The 18,897-nt window shown below is 33.3% G+C and overlaps 1 protein-coding gene across 9 annotated transcripts in view; it reads left to right on the forward strand.

Moving 5' to 3' along the window:
- The window catches only part of LOC106867760 (cAMP-specific 3',5'-cyclic phosphodiesterase 4C), a 704,791-nt gene that overhangs the window by 521,703 nt on the left and 164,191 nt on the right, over nucleotides 1–18,897 (forward strand). For 5 of the 9 annotated variants that reach the window (XM_014912735.2, XM_014912734.2, XM_014912731.2 and 2 more), the window contains one exon: nucleotides 3,757–3,777. The exons of the other annotated variants lie outside the window; for them this stretch is intronic. In XM_014912735.2, coding sequence (XP_014768221.1) covers nucleotides 3,757–3,777 — 21 coding nt within the window. The remainder of the gene's footprint in view (nucleotides 1–3,756; nucleotides 3,778–18,897) is intronic. 9 annotated transcript variants of the gene reach the window in all.

An 18,897-nucleotide genomic window follows, 5' to 3' on the forward strand; every position in this document is an offset into this window, starting at 1 on the left:
GTCTCTCTCTCTGTCTTTCTCTCTCTCTCCCTGTGTCTTTCTCTCTCTCTCTCTCTGTCTTTCTCTCTTTCTCTCTTTGTCTTTCTCTCTCTCCCTGTGTCTTTCTCTCTCTCTGTCTTTCTCTCACTCCCTATGTCTTTCTCACTCTCTCTCTCACACACACACTCCCCCCCCACACACACACATTTACTCATGTTTTTTCTCAATCAAATGTTTGTGATTTACTTTGGTGTAGTAAATGGTTTTTCTGTATTACATAGAGTGCTTGTTAAATCATCTGATTTATGATGAGCAAAATTTCATAAGCCCCACTGCTACAAAATGTTGGCCTGGCTATACTAGCTGAAGCATTCTATTGAAATATCACTGGGTGTAAAGTATGTTGTATTTTGTTTATGTTATCAGAAATACATGGATGGGATTAAGAAGTTTGCTGCCCAACCACATAGTTTCAGGTTCAGTCCCACTGCATGGCACCTTGGGCATGTGTGTGTGTGTGTGTGTGTGTGTATTGTATGGATGCATGTGTGTGTGTGTGTGTGTGTTTGTTATTCCTTGCATTGACATCTTGTGATTGTTGTAAATGAATGTCATTCATTTCCATTATTCTGTGAAAACATGTCCAACCATGGGGACATATTACCTTACTTGGAAATAAGTAAGGGTTGGTGACAGGCAAAGCATCTGTCCATAAAAAAATTGTATTATAAAACACTTTTCACCTATGCAAGCATGTCAAAATGAATGTTAAAATGTTGTTGTTGTTGTTGTTGTTATTGTTGTTGATGGTGATGATGATGATGATGATGATGATGATGATGATGATGCATCAAAAGTAATAGTTATAACTGAAGGTCATTAGACAATGGATGTTACTTCCTGTTAGGCCTTCTTTGTGTCCTTATAGTTATTAGAAAATAAGTTGATTAAAAAAGAATGTTTTTTAAAAATAATTCAACAATGTCCCTGCAAAACTGTATGCATTAACTTTGCTCTTGAAGCATGTATATTAAGTTGGATGTTATTTATGGTTTATTCATAGTTCCAGGATATCATTGCACCAGGTGTGATTATATTGTTGAAGAATTTATTGAATGACAGAACGTCAGAATTTTGTAGAGATAAAAGAGTTAGAAGAAGAAATAGATGAAGGCATTTTAGAGGAGATCAAATTGTCAACAGTATAAGTGTTCAGATTTTAATGAATCCATATGAGCAGTTGGAAAGTAATGGAAGAACATTTATGATGCTAATGAATCTGAAGTTTGTGTTGAGTGCAGACATCGTTTTTAATTCATTGAAATGTTTCATTAGAGAAGACGCAACCAGATAGAATGAAGAAAAGTATTTCAAGTGAGAAAATTCTTTGACGAACTCAGTGCGTTATAATATTTTCACACTAGAGAGTTATATTTGTTTTCACTTTTAGAAATATTCTTTTACTGGTTTCAGTGATTGATCTATCAATAAGTAAGACCTCAGTCCTTGCTTTATCAACTGTGACAGAATGAAAGACAAAATAGAACTGGGTTGGATGTAATTGAATATTACATGATGTTCTGTCTGATGTTCTACCAACTCTGCCAGTCACTCAGTGAATCATTCAGAGAATAGCATTTTTCAAATTTAGATTTTAAGTTGTCTCAACAATTATTGCTTGATGAGATATAAGTAGGTTTGTTTAGTGGGAAGATGTTGATACTATATTTAATAAAGAACTGTCAGCTGTTAACTGTTAAGTTAACTTAGTTGCATTATAGATAAACATAACATTTACAAATCCCCAAAATGTAGGGTGGTCTTGCTTACTAGAAATAGCAGCCAAATCTCTCTCAAATTATACTGTGCTATCTTAAGAATTACTAAAGATAGTGCTGTTTAGGATTATCTGTCTATGAAAATGATTGGAATGATCATGGCTTGCTTGCTTTTCATCATAGTTTTACTTGATCAAGGCGAAATTATGACTGAAATATAACAAGCAAACTTGCATCAATATATTTGTAGCTTTCAAAGCTGGATGTGTCTGTGTGTATTTAGTGTATGTCTGTTAATGCCACTGCTTCTTTGTCAGTTGTTGTTGTTGTTTGGCTCATGTTGCATAATTCCCAATATATGAAAGTCTGGCTCTAATGTATAGCTGCATCTCTTGCTTAAAAATGGGCAACCAGAAATAATATGGTTATAATTGTCCAGCAATCTCTGTAGATGCAGCAGTCTCAGTGCAAATCTTCACCATATTACTGTAACAGAATAAAAAAAAAAAAGCACTCTACCCTCTGCTTTAAACAACCCACTGATCAGGAGAATTAACAATTACAAACGCAGCCCTCTTTTCAGAAGCTTGATTACTTCAATGTACAATGGTGCTATTTGGTCAGTAGTTGTAATAGTTGTAATAGGTGCACTAAATGTCCACTTATTATAACTAGTTTGAATATACATGGTCTAATCAATAAGTATCCGGACTGTTGCCATAGTAACGAAGTTAAAGTACACAGAGTGCAGTTGCTTGGCACAGATTGACCTTGAACTCTGTTGTGCATGTGCACTAAGTTTTAAGCAGTGTTTACAGTAGTGCTTGGAAGCGACGTGTATAGCGTATGATCACCGCATTGATCATGACAGAGAAAGTTGAGCAGAGAATCAGCATCATATTTTGCCAAAAGCTTGGTGATACCTGCTCAAAGGCTTACACAAAGTTTCAAAACATTTTCATCGTTCTTGACACACTCAAACACATCTTATGCAACTGAAACCCAAGTGTCTTTTTGGTCAGCTAAAAGCAGTTTTGACACAAACTCGGCAGACACATGTCTCATACTGAAATCTTCAGTGATAATGGACTGAACCATAACTAATCTGCACATCCTCTGATTACTCGCAGATGGTGATTCCCCTCACAGCTGCACACACATCTGCGATGTTTTTCTCAGTTCTGCTGGTTGCAGATCTGATCTCCCAGAACGTTTATCAATATCAACATTTTTTCAGCCATCTTGGAAACATCTGAACCCCTCATACACTCTTCTCCATATACTTTCTGCAACTACACACCTTCCTTCCAAGCACTACTCTAAACAGTGGAAGTGGGCTAGAATGTTAAAACTTAGTGCACATGCACAGCAGAGTTCAAGGTAAATCTTTGCCAAGCAGCTTCACTCTGTGTGCTTTAGCTTCATTACTATAGCCACATTCCGGATACTTATTGATTAGACCTCATATGTTTCATTTGGTAAGAGTGTCCTCTCTCATTGCATCTTTCCCAATTAGTTTCAATATTCTTACTAATATAAATTGAACAAACATAGCACAATCTTATTTTTCTCTTTGCAAATTTTTAATTTTGATTTCTTGGGCATATTTTAATCCCTGAAATTTATTTCATTATTTTAAAATGTGTTGCATTTATTTGAATTGATTTAATAATAATGAATAAATGAAGTTAGAAAAAAGTTTACTGAATTATTTAATGAGTGTACATAAGATCTGTATCTCAATATTTATTACATCAAATTTGTCTTGCATTCTTCTAGTGTCAATAACAAACAGTGTCAATCATATGCTAAATTTGATTTGTAACAAGTTAAAAATTGATAATGTGCAAAGTGAAAAGTTCACCTTGTACTCAATCAAAAATGATCAGCTACAAATGTATGAGAGCAAAAAAGAAAATTATTACTTTTTTTTCTGAATATCTGTGTTTTAAGTATAAATTATGCTTTAACTTCTATTTTTCTACTTTTTCAATCACAGACAACATTTGGGAGATCAAAGGTATATATTTCTCTCTTTGTTTAAGTGGTTTTTGTAGTGACATTGCTGTAAAATCTTGTTAGTTTACATCTTTACCCTTCATAGCAAGCACATTGCATGAATATTTTATATTTTAAATTATTCTGAGAATAAAACATCAGAATAATTTATATAATCTTTGAGTATGATGTACCACTGTATAAACTGGAGTTTTACAAACTAAATTACTAATTATGCCTGAACCAGTTCTGTATCTTCCTCTTCCTCTGTGTTTTTTATTTGTTAAATAGCTCTGTTCAGCCATACTCTACTCCATACTCTACTAAAAATGTCACACATAGCCATTTAAATACATTAGGAATGATTAGGTTTAACTAAACTTACCTTTGTCTATGTGTTCTTTGCCATCTTATATACAATATTCAATGTACAGTCTTACTGAGAAATTGATAATCATGCAGAGATATACAGAATGTATATATGGTTGTTACAGCTTATTCAATTTATTTTTTGCATAAATTTTGGGATATTATTGTAGATGTGCATAGGTGTGTTGTTATTTGGTTTCTCATCAATAGCATTGGGGTATATAGTTGATTGGACTCTGTTAATATACATAAAATTCACAGATGTTCTGTTTCACATGTCAAGATCATCTTTAATGCTATACTACGTAAATTATTTTCACGTGAAGTGTGCATACAATTTTTGTGAAGGCATCATTTAAACAGATTGAGAGTTTGTTGTCCAGACAGGATTAATTCATTCTGAATTGATTGTAAGGGACTATAAACATCTGTACATAAACTGCTGTCAAACAAAGCACATGAATAAGCTGCTAAATATGCACTTACAGTTTGTTTTTTTTCTGAAATTTTATACATTTAATTAATAGTCTTGGAAAATTCTTTCTAATCATTGAACAACATCAAAAAGGCACCATACCTCACCTGTGGAAAATCTCCTTTGTTAATCCTCATTTGGTTTCTTTTTTTCTTTTTCCTTTTTGAGCAGAAAAGGATATAAGTTACAGAAATTAAATGCTGAAGGAATCTGAATTATAAAAGTACTTTGTAGAAGCAAGACTAATACAGTAGACCCCGCTTTATAAATCCATCTTGGGACCGCCTATTTTGGATTTATTAAACGAGGAATTTATTAACCAAAGGAACAAAATCTACCAATTGATTAAACATGTGGATCTATTAAAATACATACATATGTGAATACACAAATAAAAACAATGTCGTTGGATGAAAAATTTGTTGAGTGTTGTTTGCTTTGCTGGGCACTTTGTTCTCAACTCCGCATTGATTTTTTTCTGTAAGAGTTCTAAAAAGATTCATGTCACTGAAATCAAAACTTTTAGATAGTGTCTCATTTCAGCTGGTGTTGGAGGCTCTGGAACTCTTTCATGAGCATCAATGTCGGAATTGCCATCTTCTTCTCCTTCAGTTTCCTTCTTAGATTGCCAAATATCATGAATGATCTCATCCAGTTTTTCTTCTTCAGTGATGATCTCTGGAGCACACAACAGCACCATCATCTATGGACAACCAGTTCTCGAGTTGCTTTTTGGTCAATCCAGTAGGTGGTGAAGACAGGTTCAAATCTTCATTAACATCTATGACTTCATTTGATTCTTCAGCCAAAACAAAACCAGCTTTGGTCCAACAATGTTTGATTATCTGGCTAGAGACCTGCTTCCAAGCTATGTATGTGGTATCCAAAATAGTGATCTGCTTTACAACTTCTTGGAAAGAAATATCACGTTTAGTGTCTTCCATAGCATCAATGATCTCATGCATTTCATGTTTGAAGGAAGCTTTCAAGATCTTGATTATCCCCATGTCACCGTGCTGCAGCACTGACATTGTGTTGGGAGGAAGAAATTTTAAAGTGATATTCTTGAGATCATCGATGACTACATGAGAAGAGCAATTATCAAGTAGGACCACCACTTGCCTTCTAGATTCCTGCAAATGACGATCCCAAGATCTGAGGCATTTCCATAGATATTTTTCTATCATCCAAGAATTGGTTGAAAAGTTGTACTGAATCAGAAGCATTTTATCATTTTTGAAGCATCTGGCTAAACTAGCCTTTCTGATTAAGAACAAGTCTTCTTTGTCTCCATTCATGTTGCAGGCCACCATCAAGGTCATATGGTCCTTTGACGTCTTAAAGCTCCTCACAGTTTTCTGGCACCTCTCATTGACATATGTATTCCCTGTAATGCATGAAAGTAGATCCCAGTTTCATCAGCATTGTAGATGTCCTGTGGCTGATACGATTTTAGCAGAAGCTGCATGGTTGTCTCACGAAATTGGTGGGCTCCATCGATATCAGCTTTAGCTGCATCACCTGCAAAGTATGAAATGTTTAGTTTGTGTTCTCTAAAGAGAAAAATGTGAACTAGTGAACTACAAAGCTTACCTTTTAGAACCATAAAAGAGATTCCATGCCTTTTTTGTAACGGTAAAACCAATCTTCAGATGCCTTAAAATCGTGTCCAGCAGCTTGAGCAATGGTGTTGGCTTTGTGCATTAGGATCAGGCCATTGACGGGCATGTTTCTTGAGCGAATAAATTGAAACCAATCGTAGAGAGCACAGTTTATCTGTTGGGGCTTTCTCTTTCATGAACAGCCATCATGTTCTTTGGCACAAAGGTCATCCTCATTCTTTAGCAAATTCTAGAGCAGAATTCTTGAAATTCCAAAACTCTGTAATGCTTTCCACTGAGTTGTTTTCCCAAGAGCTTTGTAACATTCTAACAATTGAATCTTTTCTGCCACAGATTTGTTCTGCCTCTCTCTTTTCATTTTGAACATTTTGAATAACTTGTGTGTATTAATACGGTTCTATATTTAAGAGATGATGAATTATGTACATTATTTACACTATTTACATTATTTATATTTGATGGATATCTGTCCTCATCTTGTTTGTTGTTCACACAACGTTTCAGCTGATATACCCTCCAGCCTTCATCAGGTGTCTTGGGGAAATTTTGAACTTGGGTTCACTTGTGTGTGTGTCTGCCTCTCTGCGCAAATAACAAATGACATGATATTTTGATCTTTAAATACTGACAGGTAGGCTCCAGCAGCCACAACCACCTAGCCGTCACGTGACACACTCTATCATCCAATGAATGAGAAGGGCATGTAATTTTGACAAGGGGTGTTCTGGAGTCTACTTTTACTCTTGAATGACAGGGTTGTGTGGAAGGCTCCAGCAGCCACCAGCAGCAACTACATATTTATTGATCTGTTTTTGGATGATGGAGTGTACCATGTGACAGCTGGTTGGCTGGCAGTGGCTGCTGGAGCCTACCAATCAATATTTAAGAGCGAAAATAAAAACACTTCATTCCATTGCTGTCACTTGTTGACACTTTAGAAAGAAGCAGCAACAAATGGATTTATTAAGTGATGGTTTGGATTTATTATATGAGAGATTTTATGTGTAGAATTTCCGTCCCAACCCGCTTAGATACATTAAGCGGGTGAATTTATTATCAGTGGATTTATAAAGTGGGATCTACTGTACCACATAGTTCAGTTAAAGAGAAAAGTACAGCTCACATTTATCACACGATTAATTCACCGTCATCATTTTAGCATCATATTTACCATGATAGTATTGATTAAACAAATCTGCTGTCCTGTATATCACAACTGATCTTTGTCCTCTATCATTTTGGCTCCAACATCCTGAAATCTGACCTTACAATTTCTTCCGTGTCTTCCTCTTCTGCAGGTGGATTCCAGTCAGCAAATGTGCCATTGTCTCCCCTGTATATATTGCCTGATGTCTTCAATACTCAGCCTTTCTCAGCTTAATTGTTCTCGACCTTTCTGAGATTACCTCCAACTGATCCCGTTAAATTATTTCTCTCCACTTCCCTATTTAAACGCAGTTTTTCTATATTCAATGCTCATATATCACCTTCCTTAAATCTGTTTTAAACATCTGTCTTCTGTATGGAGAGACATTCTTTCGCCACTTGAAGTAACAATATGATTATCATTATTCAACTATACAGACTGCTTCTGTAAGATGGCAGTAATCCAAGTATACTGAATTTGTTATAACATCAAGTACAAGGCAATTTGTTGGGGTATAAGAAATTCTTTACTCCTTCTAGAAGTGGAATATCCATTGTGTTTTTCATATGGACATAGATATGTAGTTAAGAAGTTTGCTTTGTAATCATGTATTCTGAGTTTGATCCCACTGCACAACACCTTCAATAAATGTCTTCTATCAGAACCCCAGATCAATAAATACTTTGTGACTGGAATCTGGTAGCTAGAAAGTGTGGGAAGATCCACAATTTAATTTATTAGTTTCACAACAAGATTAAAATTGTATGTTTATAAATGTACACGCATACATACATGTGTGTGTACATGTAAAAGTTTTAGACATCAGCAAGAAAACTGAAAAACCAGAGCCTTACAAACTAAATCCCTTGAGATTTTTATTCTGCATCAAGTTAGATACTTTTTTTGTTACTGTTGACATCAGAAATTACTGAACCAGAGATTTGCTCATTGAAAAATTGTGAAAACAAATTTTGGTATGAAATAAATAAAATTTGTTAATTTTATTGAGCATGAAAAACAAACTATCACAGCTGCATGAATTATGTTTTTACATGCAAATATTATTAGTTAACATACTTCTATAAATATATAAATATAAGCTTCTTCCAATAGATCCTAGCATTCACTTCTTCTGTATTAGACAATATAAGCCTAAAATATACTGCAATAAAAGATATTAAAAATATGTTCCAGGAGGAGAAAGCATTCCATCTCTTTTAATCAATTATGTTATTACATCCCTATTTACAACAAACTATCACATAATATACCCATATGCCTTTACATCTGGAGATCATATAATCATACCCAGCCATCAGACAAAACAACATAAAATAACACCATCATATACATCCCTCATAACAAGGTGATATCCTCGCAAAATAATGAACTAATATTTTAGGCATTACATACAATAGAGCTATGTTGCTCACACTTAAAAAAAGAGCTGAGTACTTATATGTGAAAACATTCAGCTGCTGTAATGGAAAATGGATTCATAGATTCCACCAGGTTAGTTCTTAGGTTTTATGCTACAAACCACCACAAACTACAAATCATTTAAAATAAAAGTTTTCCATTAATTCAATAAAACAACGTCCATAGACCCATAGTTGTCAGAATGCATAGTCACAGCCTGTTTCGATCACATATTATCTGCAAGACCATAGCAAATACAGAGATTATGTAACTCCAAACATAAGCATTGTTTACAATATTGTTTTACTCTTTCCTCCATCAAATGAAGGCAAATACAAAATACACACTTACCAAAATAGTTATATTATTGACTTTCTAGAACTAATCTCTTTATCAGACTGCACACTTTTTTCAATAAATTTGTACTGTTTTGTACTGATCAAATCATCTTTGACTAGTTCTGTTGTAAGCCTAACCCCAGATCTCCATATATATAAAACATAGTAACAAAATAGTACAAATAAAACTCAATAATTACACTAGAAAACAGAAAAAAATCTATGATAATCTATGTTTTGACGTGTGTAGGAATATGTGCATGTGTCTATATGTGTGAATATGCTACAATAAATTATTATGTGCATAGAGAAAAAAAATCAAAACAATGATGGACATATTTATTCTTAATGCATTTCAGCAGATTTAAACATGAATATGCTAATCGCTGTTGTATTTTGTCTATGGAGAATAGCATTGCCTTTCAGACAATGTATGTTCGTTCATAAGATATCTGATTCATTGAGGTGAGTGAACTTTGAGATGCCGCAGTGTTTCAACAGTACTCCTAATTATAACATCAGTTTTATGATATCAGCTCTAGTTATGGAGGTAGACCATACCCTTTTGAGTGTTGATGTTCTGAAAGAAGAGACCACAGTTGCACCTTACATTTTGGTGCTCAAGAACTTAGCCCAATTTTGGAATATATTTGGGATGTTGAACCCAAAGTCACATCAATCTTGCCAAAAAAGGCTCTATTTGAAACAAAAATAACATTATTAACGCTATTAATATATTACGTAATATTAAAATAACCACATATTACTAAATTAGTTTATTTCAATTGAACACAAAAAAAAAATCCGTCAAATGTAAATAATGTAAATATAAAAAACTTAATTGTGGCATTAGAATCTATAGTAATTGAAACTGAAAAATATATGTATATAAAATATATAAAATGGTCATATGTTCAATAATAACAAGTTTGTTTGATAGAATTTTCTAGAGTGAGATTTACCAAGACAGTCCTGCTAAAAGTTCTAGCAATAATCTAACATCATGTGTGCATCACACCTGTCTCTGATTCCCCTCTTCTATTGAAATCTTTCACGTTGTTCTTTGCATAAATCACAAAACCTTTCTGGAAAGCAATCTAAATGTGGAGAGAATGGACATTGATACTCATGTTACAGCCAAGATTGTTAAAATTGAAGAGCATGTCTCCTAGTAATTCAGGGTGGTTATCACCCCGAATTAGTAGAAGTTGTCAAGAAACTTTTTGATGACTAAAAAGAAAAAGAAAATTAGAAAAAAAATAACAAGACCACATTAAATGTTTATGAATTCAGTCCAAGGAATTTACTTCAGAAGTCATCAAAACAGACACCTTTGTTTAGTGCCTTTACTCTAAACTTTTGTATTGAAATAAATTGATTTAGTAGCAAGTGTTTGATTTAAAAGTATGTAATGTACTAATACCATTAATATTGTTGTTATATTTGTATCAAAATATAAATTATTAATCAGTTGGAACTAACAGGGCAAAATTGGGGCCACTCAAAAATTTACTGAAAAGTAGGTCTAAATTATGGTGCAACTGATGTCCCTAATTGATATTTGTGGATATATCAATATATAAAAGGGGTATGTTGTATCTCCAAGACTAGAACTAAAATAGCAAAACCAATGGTATATATGGAATCAGTACCCCAAATACACCCCAAAATACATCTAATTTGTAATGCATTAAGATGTAAGGTGAAACTGGGGTCCTTAATTAGCAATGTCAATATATAAAGAGTTGTGTTGTATTTCCAAAAGTAGGGGTGAGACTATCACCCTTACTTTTCGAGATACAAAAGAATAAACTCAGAGGACTTCAATAACGATTTGTAATTATAAAGAGCTTTATCCATTATATAATCAGAATGGTGTGGAGGCACAATGGCCCAGTGGTTAGGGCAGCAGACTTGCGGTCATAGGATCGCGGTTTCGATTCCCAGACCGGGCGTTGTGAGTGTTTATTGAGCGAAAACACCTAAAGCTCCACGAGGCTCTGGCAGGGGATGGTGGTGAACCCTGCTGTACTCTTCCACCACAACTTTCTTTCACTCTAACTTCCTGTTTCTGTTGTGCCTGTAATTCAAAGGGTCAGCCTTGTCACACTGTGTCATGCTGAATATCCCCGAGAACTACGTTAAGGGTACACGTGTCTGTGGAGTGCTCAGCCACTTGCACGTTAATTTCACGAGCAGGCTGTTCTGTTGATAGGATCAACTGGAACCCTCGACGTCATAAGCGATGGAGTGCCAACAACAATCAGAATGGTCCACTGTTTAATGTTTTGTTTTATCAGACAGAGATGTTAGACTAGTATGAAGCAAGCTACTGAAATAATTTTACATTTATATTAGTTGCTTGACTGTTTGAATATATTCTAGAAAAGTTTAAGAATCATAAACAATTTGTTAAGTTCACAATGTATGAAAGAAAATCTCAAGTTTGTGTTCAGATTGCTTTGTGACTGGAAGAGTATAATAGTACATAATAACATTCAGATGGTGAAATAATGTTAGTAAGCAGTAATGTTTTCTTTAGTGATGTTATAGTTCTTGTTTGTTGGTTACTAATTTCTCTGATGTGATCTTTGATGATGTCTTTCTATAGCATGTGTCTTGTCATTAAAGTTGTTAATGTTACTAATGATTTCTGTTGTGCTTTTGTGTTTTGACATTATAAAGTTATCAAGTAATATTAATATCTTTGTAATGATCCTTCAACATTTTGTTTGACTCATAAAACATTAGATTTATTCAGAAAGCCTTATTATACTGGAAATAGGTTTCATTGATATACATTTATTCTAGATTTTTCCCCTGAGAGCAATGAATTCTCTCAATGTCTACAGCTATTAAGGTTTTGCTGCAAAGTAATGATTTCACTTGTAACCATTATTACCAATACTATGAATAACTCCAATATCTTCTGTTGTTTCATAGAACAATTCTATTATTGAATTTAAAGGTAGAATATGTTATTTGATATATTGGCCCGCAAGTGAGATCTGTGCTGCACAAAGACATAATTGGCATAAATAGACATAAATAGACAAAGACATATGGCAAAAATAAATATGGTGAATAGAATAAAGGAATTACAAGCTAGAGAATTATTTGTGGTTCTACAGTTTAATCAGCTTTTGGTTAATTGAAAGACCAGTTCATTAAACTGCTTTCTTTTTGACAGATGGTTTGACCAATTGAATGTTTCCAAAAGCTCTTTACATTCATACTTTCTTCTGAAAGTTTGCTTTCCAAACTATTCTGATCTGTTTAAATTGTTTTCCTTCTAATATTCTACAGTTCATAACTACTTATCTATTACTACCATGTATTGAAATGTGGCATGTATGTATGTAAGACACCATTTCACTTTCCATGTGTCATTTCATAGAATTAGCAACTTCATTTTGCATATGGTATTCAAAGTTATTGTCATCACTGTTGCTACTATTGGTGTCATTTTAAACAATTCCTTTTCTTTGTTGGTTGAGGATGGATATAGTTATATTTACTGAAACCATTAATTATGAAGTCAGCAATACCTGACTAGAGTTTATAGAGTAAGAAGATTTGCTTGTGAAAAGACCTTGATATTATAATTATGTCAAACAGCTGGATTATCAGGATTCTTCCAAGGCAAGCAAAACTTGAATTTCTTTTCATACTTCGTGCATAACATTCAGCTCTCAAAAGTTCTAACACTGGATATCTTTCGGCCTTCTAACTTGTCCTATACTTTTAGTTTCTTGTTTTCCAACATTAGTTATATCATATTAACTTGTGCACATATGAGTAACTAAAAGATGTTAACTTAGTGAGAGCGCCTCTACAGAATTGCTTAACTTGTTACAAATAGTTGTGATAGATAAACAATGCTAAAATGATTAAGGCTGAAATACTTTTGCTTATTCAAGGCTGTTAAGACTTCCATGTTATGCAACTTGAAAGTCAAAGGTAAAAATCACCACCACTGCCACTGCCACCACCACCACCATCACCATCACCATCATCATTTATGTCCATGTTCCAAATTTGTATGGGTTTTGCATAATGAAGTTCCACATTAAGACAAGGTTTTCAAGAATGCGATGTTTCTGTGTGAGATGCCTGTAAAAAATATTTATTATGAAGTCTAAGGTTTAAGATACGGTATGGATGTAGGGGGAGTAAAATTAAGCATGAACAAGAAATAGATTTGAATGGAGGACAAATACAGAGAGTAAATTTCATTTCAGATAAACAGAGACCATTTTCCTTTCAGACGGGCCATAGCCTGATAGTTAGTTAGAAAATTTGGGTTATAAAAGTTGGATTTTCTCAGTTTTGATGGAGATTTTTCAAATTTTTATTTCACCACACCCTTGTAAATGAAGGGGCAAGCTTTCAATGAAAAAAATAATTTTTACAATAGAATGCCTCGACGGACTTTTGGGATAGCACACCCACATAAATTGGATTTCCTCTGTTTTGACAGGGATTGTTCAATTTTTTTTTTTACCACATACTTGCAAAAAAATTTTTTTAAATTTATGATTACACCCACCCCACCCCCATCTGGACCGAATTTGTTGAATTGTTTTTACACCACACACTTGAAAACAATGGGAAATGCCTTTTCTGTAACAAAGAAAATAAAACAATCTTGAAAATATATGAAATTTTTCAACTCTCAGTATCAATTTTAGCCCATTTTTTCTTCCCTATGTACTTTAAAAACGACAGGAAAGCCTTGTCTGTTAAAAAAAAAGAATTTTTTGGAAATTGGTGATCACCATTACAATCCCCACTTCCTTTATTTTCAAACAGAAAAGGAAATGTAATTCAAAAACAATAGTGAAATTTAAAAAAATTTTCATAACTCCTCCCCTTAAATCCTAAAATTTCTGTCTTTTTTCAAATTGTTTTTTTAATCACGGTTTTAAAATATGGACAGTCTGAATCTACAATTTGTTTCTGCTTATAATTTGAAAATAATTATAATTATTTTCAAATTATAAACAGAAACAAATTATCAGATGAAAAGGTGTGTGATTTAAGGGAGATTTAACTGTTGTTTCTAGCACATTTCATGACCACCTGGTACCTCCCTCGTTTCTTTGTCTCTCTGACATGTATTGATGTTTTTCAATAGTTTTCTCCTCCAAAACACATTTAATGGAATGATGATGCAGAAGTAATAGTTTTGTTTAGTTCAAGGATGGTTCATTGCTACGATTTAAGCAACAACAAAACAATTTGTAATTTGAATTTTTAACCCACCCTGTTCCAAACGAGTGTGTGTGTGTGTGTGTGTGTGTGTGTGTGTGTGTGTGTGTGTGAGAGAGAGAGAGAGAGAGAGCAAAAGCATAAAACAAGTCTTTCAGTAGAAGAAATGTTAAAACATTATTCCATCCAAAATTCATTGCCTCAAGGTGTGCTGTAGGTATACAGTTAAGTGCATTTTCATCACTCAGTGATGTGTGTCTCCTTCCTGGAATGGTTAGTTATTGGTTTCTTTATTACATTATATCACATCTGGAAACAGTGCCATGTTTGAGGTATTCAGATGATTCGTTAAGGATTAAGGAGTATTATAGCAACAGTGATAATGAGTTACTTCGTTTTAATTTCACCCTGATTATGTATATTGTATCTAATTTTTCCTTTAAATGATTTGTTAAAGTCATTCTCTTCATTTTGATCATGTATTCAACTACTCAACTTTTAGAGTGAATTTACTCCAGCAACTGTTGTCAACTTGTACATGACAATGAAGTTTAGTTCCTTTGATGATGTTCTGAGCAACACTGTTGTAGTTGTGCCGGTATAACAATGGTATAACTGAAAACTATAGTTGTGCTGATTCCTTCTCATATCTAAGATGCAGGAGTTGTATCAGGTCTACTGTATTATATCTCATATTAATGCTGTTCTTGTTTAGCCTCAGGTCAGCTCTGATTGGTTAGGTCTTTACATATCTGTAGTATTTTGATGATTTTATCAATAATCATTTTCTGTTAATGGTTGTTTATTGTAATATCTGTGGTATGAAAGTTTTTATGTTTCTTTTTCTCATACACAATTTCTGTAATAAGTTTAACAAAGTTTTTAATATGGATATTATTGAGGATTATGATGATGGCCCTAAATTTTTCAGGTGTCTTATGTGCATTGCAATTGTTTGACTGATAAAATCTTGTGAGAATTTTTATTGTTTTCTGCATATTTGTTGGTACAGGTTGGGGTTCATACAGATTTTACTATGCTCAAGAAAGTTGTAGCAAAGACTTTGTTTTTGTTTTTTAATTTTGAAATAGATTATGTGTATTTAATAGGTGAACAAATGCTGGAAGCAGTGTGTCTGCTGTGTATGTGTTGGTAAATGCAATTATGCAATGATGATGATATTAGTTGTTGCTATGGAGCATTGAATTTTGTGATTTCAAGATATCAAAATTAATAATATAATCATGAGCTGAGGGAAAAACTCAGTTGGGTCAATGGCATAAATATAGGAAATTAATTTAAAGAACAAGGTACTGAATACTGATAGATTTTTACAAATAAAAGAGTTATGAATAGTTTTTGGTCAATATACAGTTTTCTATGTATATAAACTATTTTGAATTGATCAAACAGACTTTGTTAGACTGATGAAGCCCAATAAATCAAAACATATCTATTATTGTCCCTTACTTTAAACAAAGATCAGGCATAAATTAATTCATTTTGTGAGATAAAGTGTTAATTTCTTGAAATCATCCCCCACCCATTTATCCAAAGTTACCAAAAGTGATAGCTTGTGACAGCCTTAAACAAAATTTTCAGTGTGGTAGAAAATATCTCCATAGTAATAAATATCTTGTACAAGATAAATAAACACATATATTGTACATATATATCAATTGAAAATAGGGAGTGCTGCTATGCCTAGAGATGAGTTACCATTGGTCTCTAGCAATCACAAGGGTTTTGTTTGCTTTTCTAAATTTCAATTAAGAATTTTTTAAATCCATATATAATTACATTATGCTGTTTGTAAATAGGATATCAAACGTATTAAAAACCATAAACTATACTGGGTAAAATGAATCTATGTAATAATGATTGTGTAGCCTTCTTGACTGATGTTATAGAAAATATTTTGTGCTGTTGAGAGTGTGAGGTCCATTGCATTGGGGCATTCTTGTCAAGCAAAACTCATTATCATAATTTGATTCTCACCACAATTTCCAACATTTACAGAATAAATAACTAATATAATTAAGCAGTTCAAGAATCCTATTCAAGGATTCTTTCGAGGATCCTAATTATTTTTTATTTCTCAGCTTTTAGTTGAAATTCTACCAGGAATTCCTCCCCATGATATTGGTATCTCACTAGATGTAGTTGCTAGTTTCCATTATTTAGATAATTCAACTAGTACATGGATGCTTGTGGTTGTAGTGATAGTAAAGCAGCTACAATAAGTTCAAAGGGTTTTTATCTCAGTTGATATCAAGAAATGGAATATATGATGCATGTTTAAAATGCAAGAAATGCAATGGTTGAACTGTAATAAACTGAATGTTATCCATTTACACATACAAGATTAACTTGCATAAAAAGTTGAACACAAGTAGGTTGAAAAGTATCAACTGAAAGATGTCCACAATAGTATGGACAAGAGATGAAAATGGTCATTAAGTACTGGGTATAAAAGATCAGATGCTGATGATGTAATGTACCTATAACAGAAGAAATTTGTGAAAAGAATACAATGAAATAGTGAGGTTAGATTTCAAGATGCTGAACAAAACATAACAATTTATCAAACTGCAGCTTATCAAGTCTAACACTGGACATTTTTCTTCTTTTCCTCTGGGTTAGCCATGGTTGAAGTATTCTAATTGTGATTATCCTGTCTTTTTTTCTTTATCTTAACATAATATATCTATCCAATGACTTTCTTTTTTCAAAACATTGATTTGAACAAAAATTTGGCTACCATTTCTAGCTGATCAATCAAAGTATGTAGAGTAGGAATAGGCTGCATGAGACATGATTCATCATCAGGTGGGGCACACTAGTCATTCCATTTAGAAAGTCCTGCAGGTGCTGGGTTGCCTAAAATTCATGGAGGGGATCCCTTGTTTGTCTTTTCGATTCTCTCAGAAAGTGAATGTTAATGAAGATGATGATGGTGATGATGATGATGATGATGATGATGATGATGATGATGGTGGTGATGATGATGTTGATGATGATGATGATGACGACTATACTTGGGTTACATCAAATGTAATTCTTCCTCCTTACAATTATTGCTTTGTTTCTAGTCAAACTAGATCATTATTATTTAACAATATTTACTAGACATGTGAAGTTAGCTCACTATCACATGTTATAACCATTTATTCTATTGTTGATTCTAATGTATATTTGAAAAAGCATTAATAATACTTCAACCTGTCCAAAAGTCTGAGATTGGGCATAAAGACATCATTATTTAACATTACGGGAGAGATATTTTTGGCTTGTGCCTAGTCTAAAAATATCAATAGACAGACAAAAGATGTATGGGATGTCTACAATAAACTAGTAAGTAACTGGCAGGAAATAAGAATAAAATCCTGAAAGATAAATAGTTATACAAAAATAGAAAATAAAGTTTAAAATGAAAACAATTCTGAAAAGTGAGTTGCTATATTTGTCTTCTAGCTTTGTACATATAATTTGGTTAGATTTTACTTGTAGATATTTTACTCTTAGCTTTAGAGATGAATATAAACTCTTTTTCAAGTGTGCCTTTATACTTTGAACCCCTTACACTGCTTCAATTCCTGTTCAATTCTGGGCAATGAAAAGAGAGTGTTGCATGTCCAGCCTGTTACTATACAATTAACAACTGAATGCTGGAATGTGACATATGATGTTCAGTTAAGCAGAGGCTTAATGTGTCTGAAATTCTAGGTCTGTAGTTAACAGCCAGTTGTTCAACTGATGGTTTGCCTTGCCTTGGATTTAAGCCAACTTAACGCCAAATATACGCGTAGCATAGTTGTTCAATGTTTTATGAAACAACTGCTATAGTTTTTCAATTTATTACGATGCAATTCCTAGTTTTGTGTTCTAAGGGAAATAACTTAATATTACTTGAATTATTTCCCTTAGTTTATATTTCGCTTACAGTTAGGAGACAACATGCAGTCATCTACATATGTGGAATTTTCCAAGAGAATACATTTATGTCTTTATTATTTTTTTTCTACTTCACCTTTGCTGTCTTGGCATATTTCTTTTCTTGATAATTAATTAAGATCATTAGTATCAGGTATGGAAAAAAATAGTGACTACACTGTTTTGAGGTGAAAGGAAGTGTCATATCCGGTTTGTGGGTGTTGTGAAAAAGATAAAACAAAGTTGCAAGAGACAATTAAGCAAAGGATTTATCATGTTTTACCCAACAAAATACCTAAGATTAGTGGCTTAATAAGAGTGTGTGGGAGGTGGGGGGGCGATATGTTCACAAAATTTATGTGTGTAGGGGTTGTTTTTTGGAGGGCAAGATTGGGTGGGTGCCCAAACCTTTAATATGTGTGCCTTCAGATGTGTCTATGTGCATATGGATATGTCAAAACTTTTGGCACCATTTTGTCAAACTGCTAAGTTACAAAGACATAAACAAACCAGCTTCAGTTGTCAAACAGAGGTAGGTCACAAATGCAAACACACACAGATACATGTTTATATATATATATATATATATATACATTATACATTATACATATATATATATATATATATA

This window comes from Octopus bimaculoides, chromosome 18, assembly GCF_001194135.2.
Source record: "Octopus bimaculoides isolate UCB-OBI-ISO-001 chromosome 18, ASM119413v2, whole genome shotgun sequence".
NCBI classification, from domain to species: domain Eukaryota; kingdom Metazoa; phylum Mollusca; class Cephalopoda; order Octopoda; family Octopodidae; genus Octopus; species Octopus bimaculoides.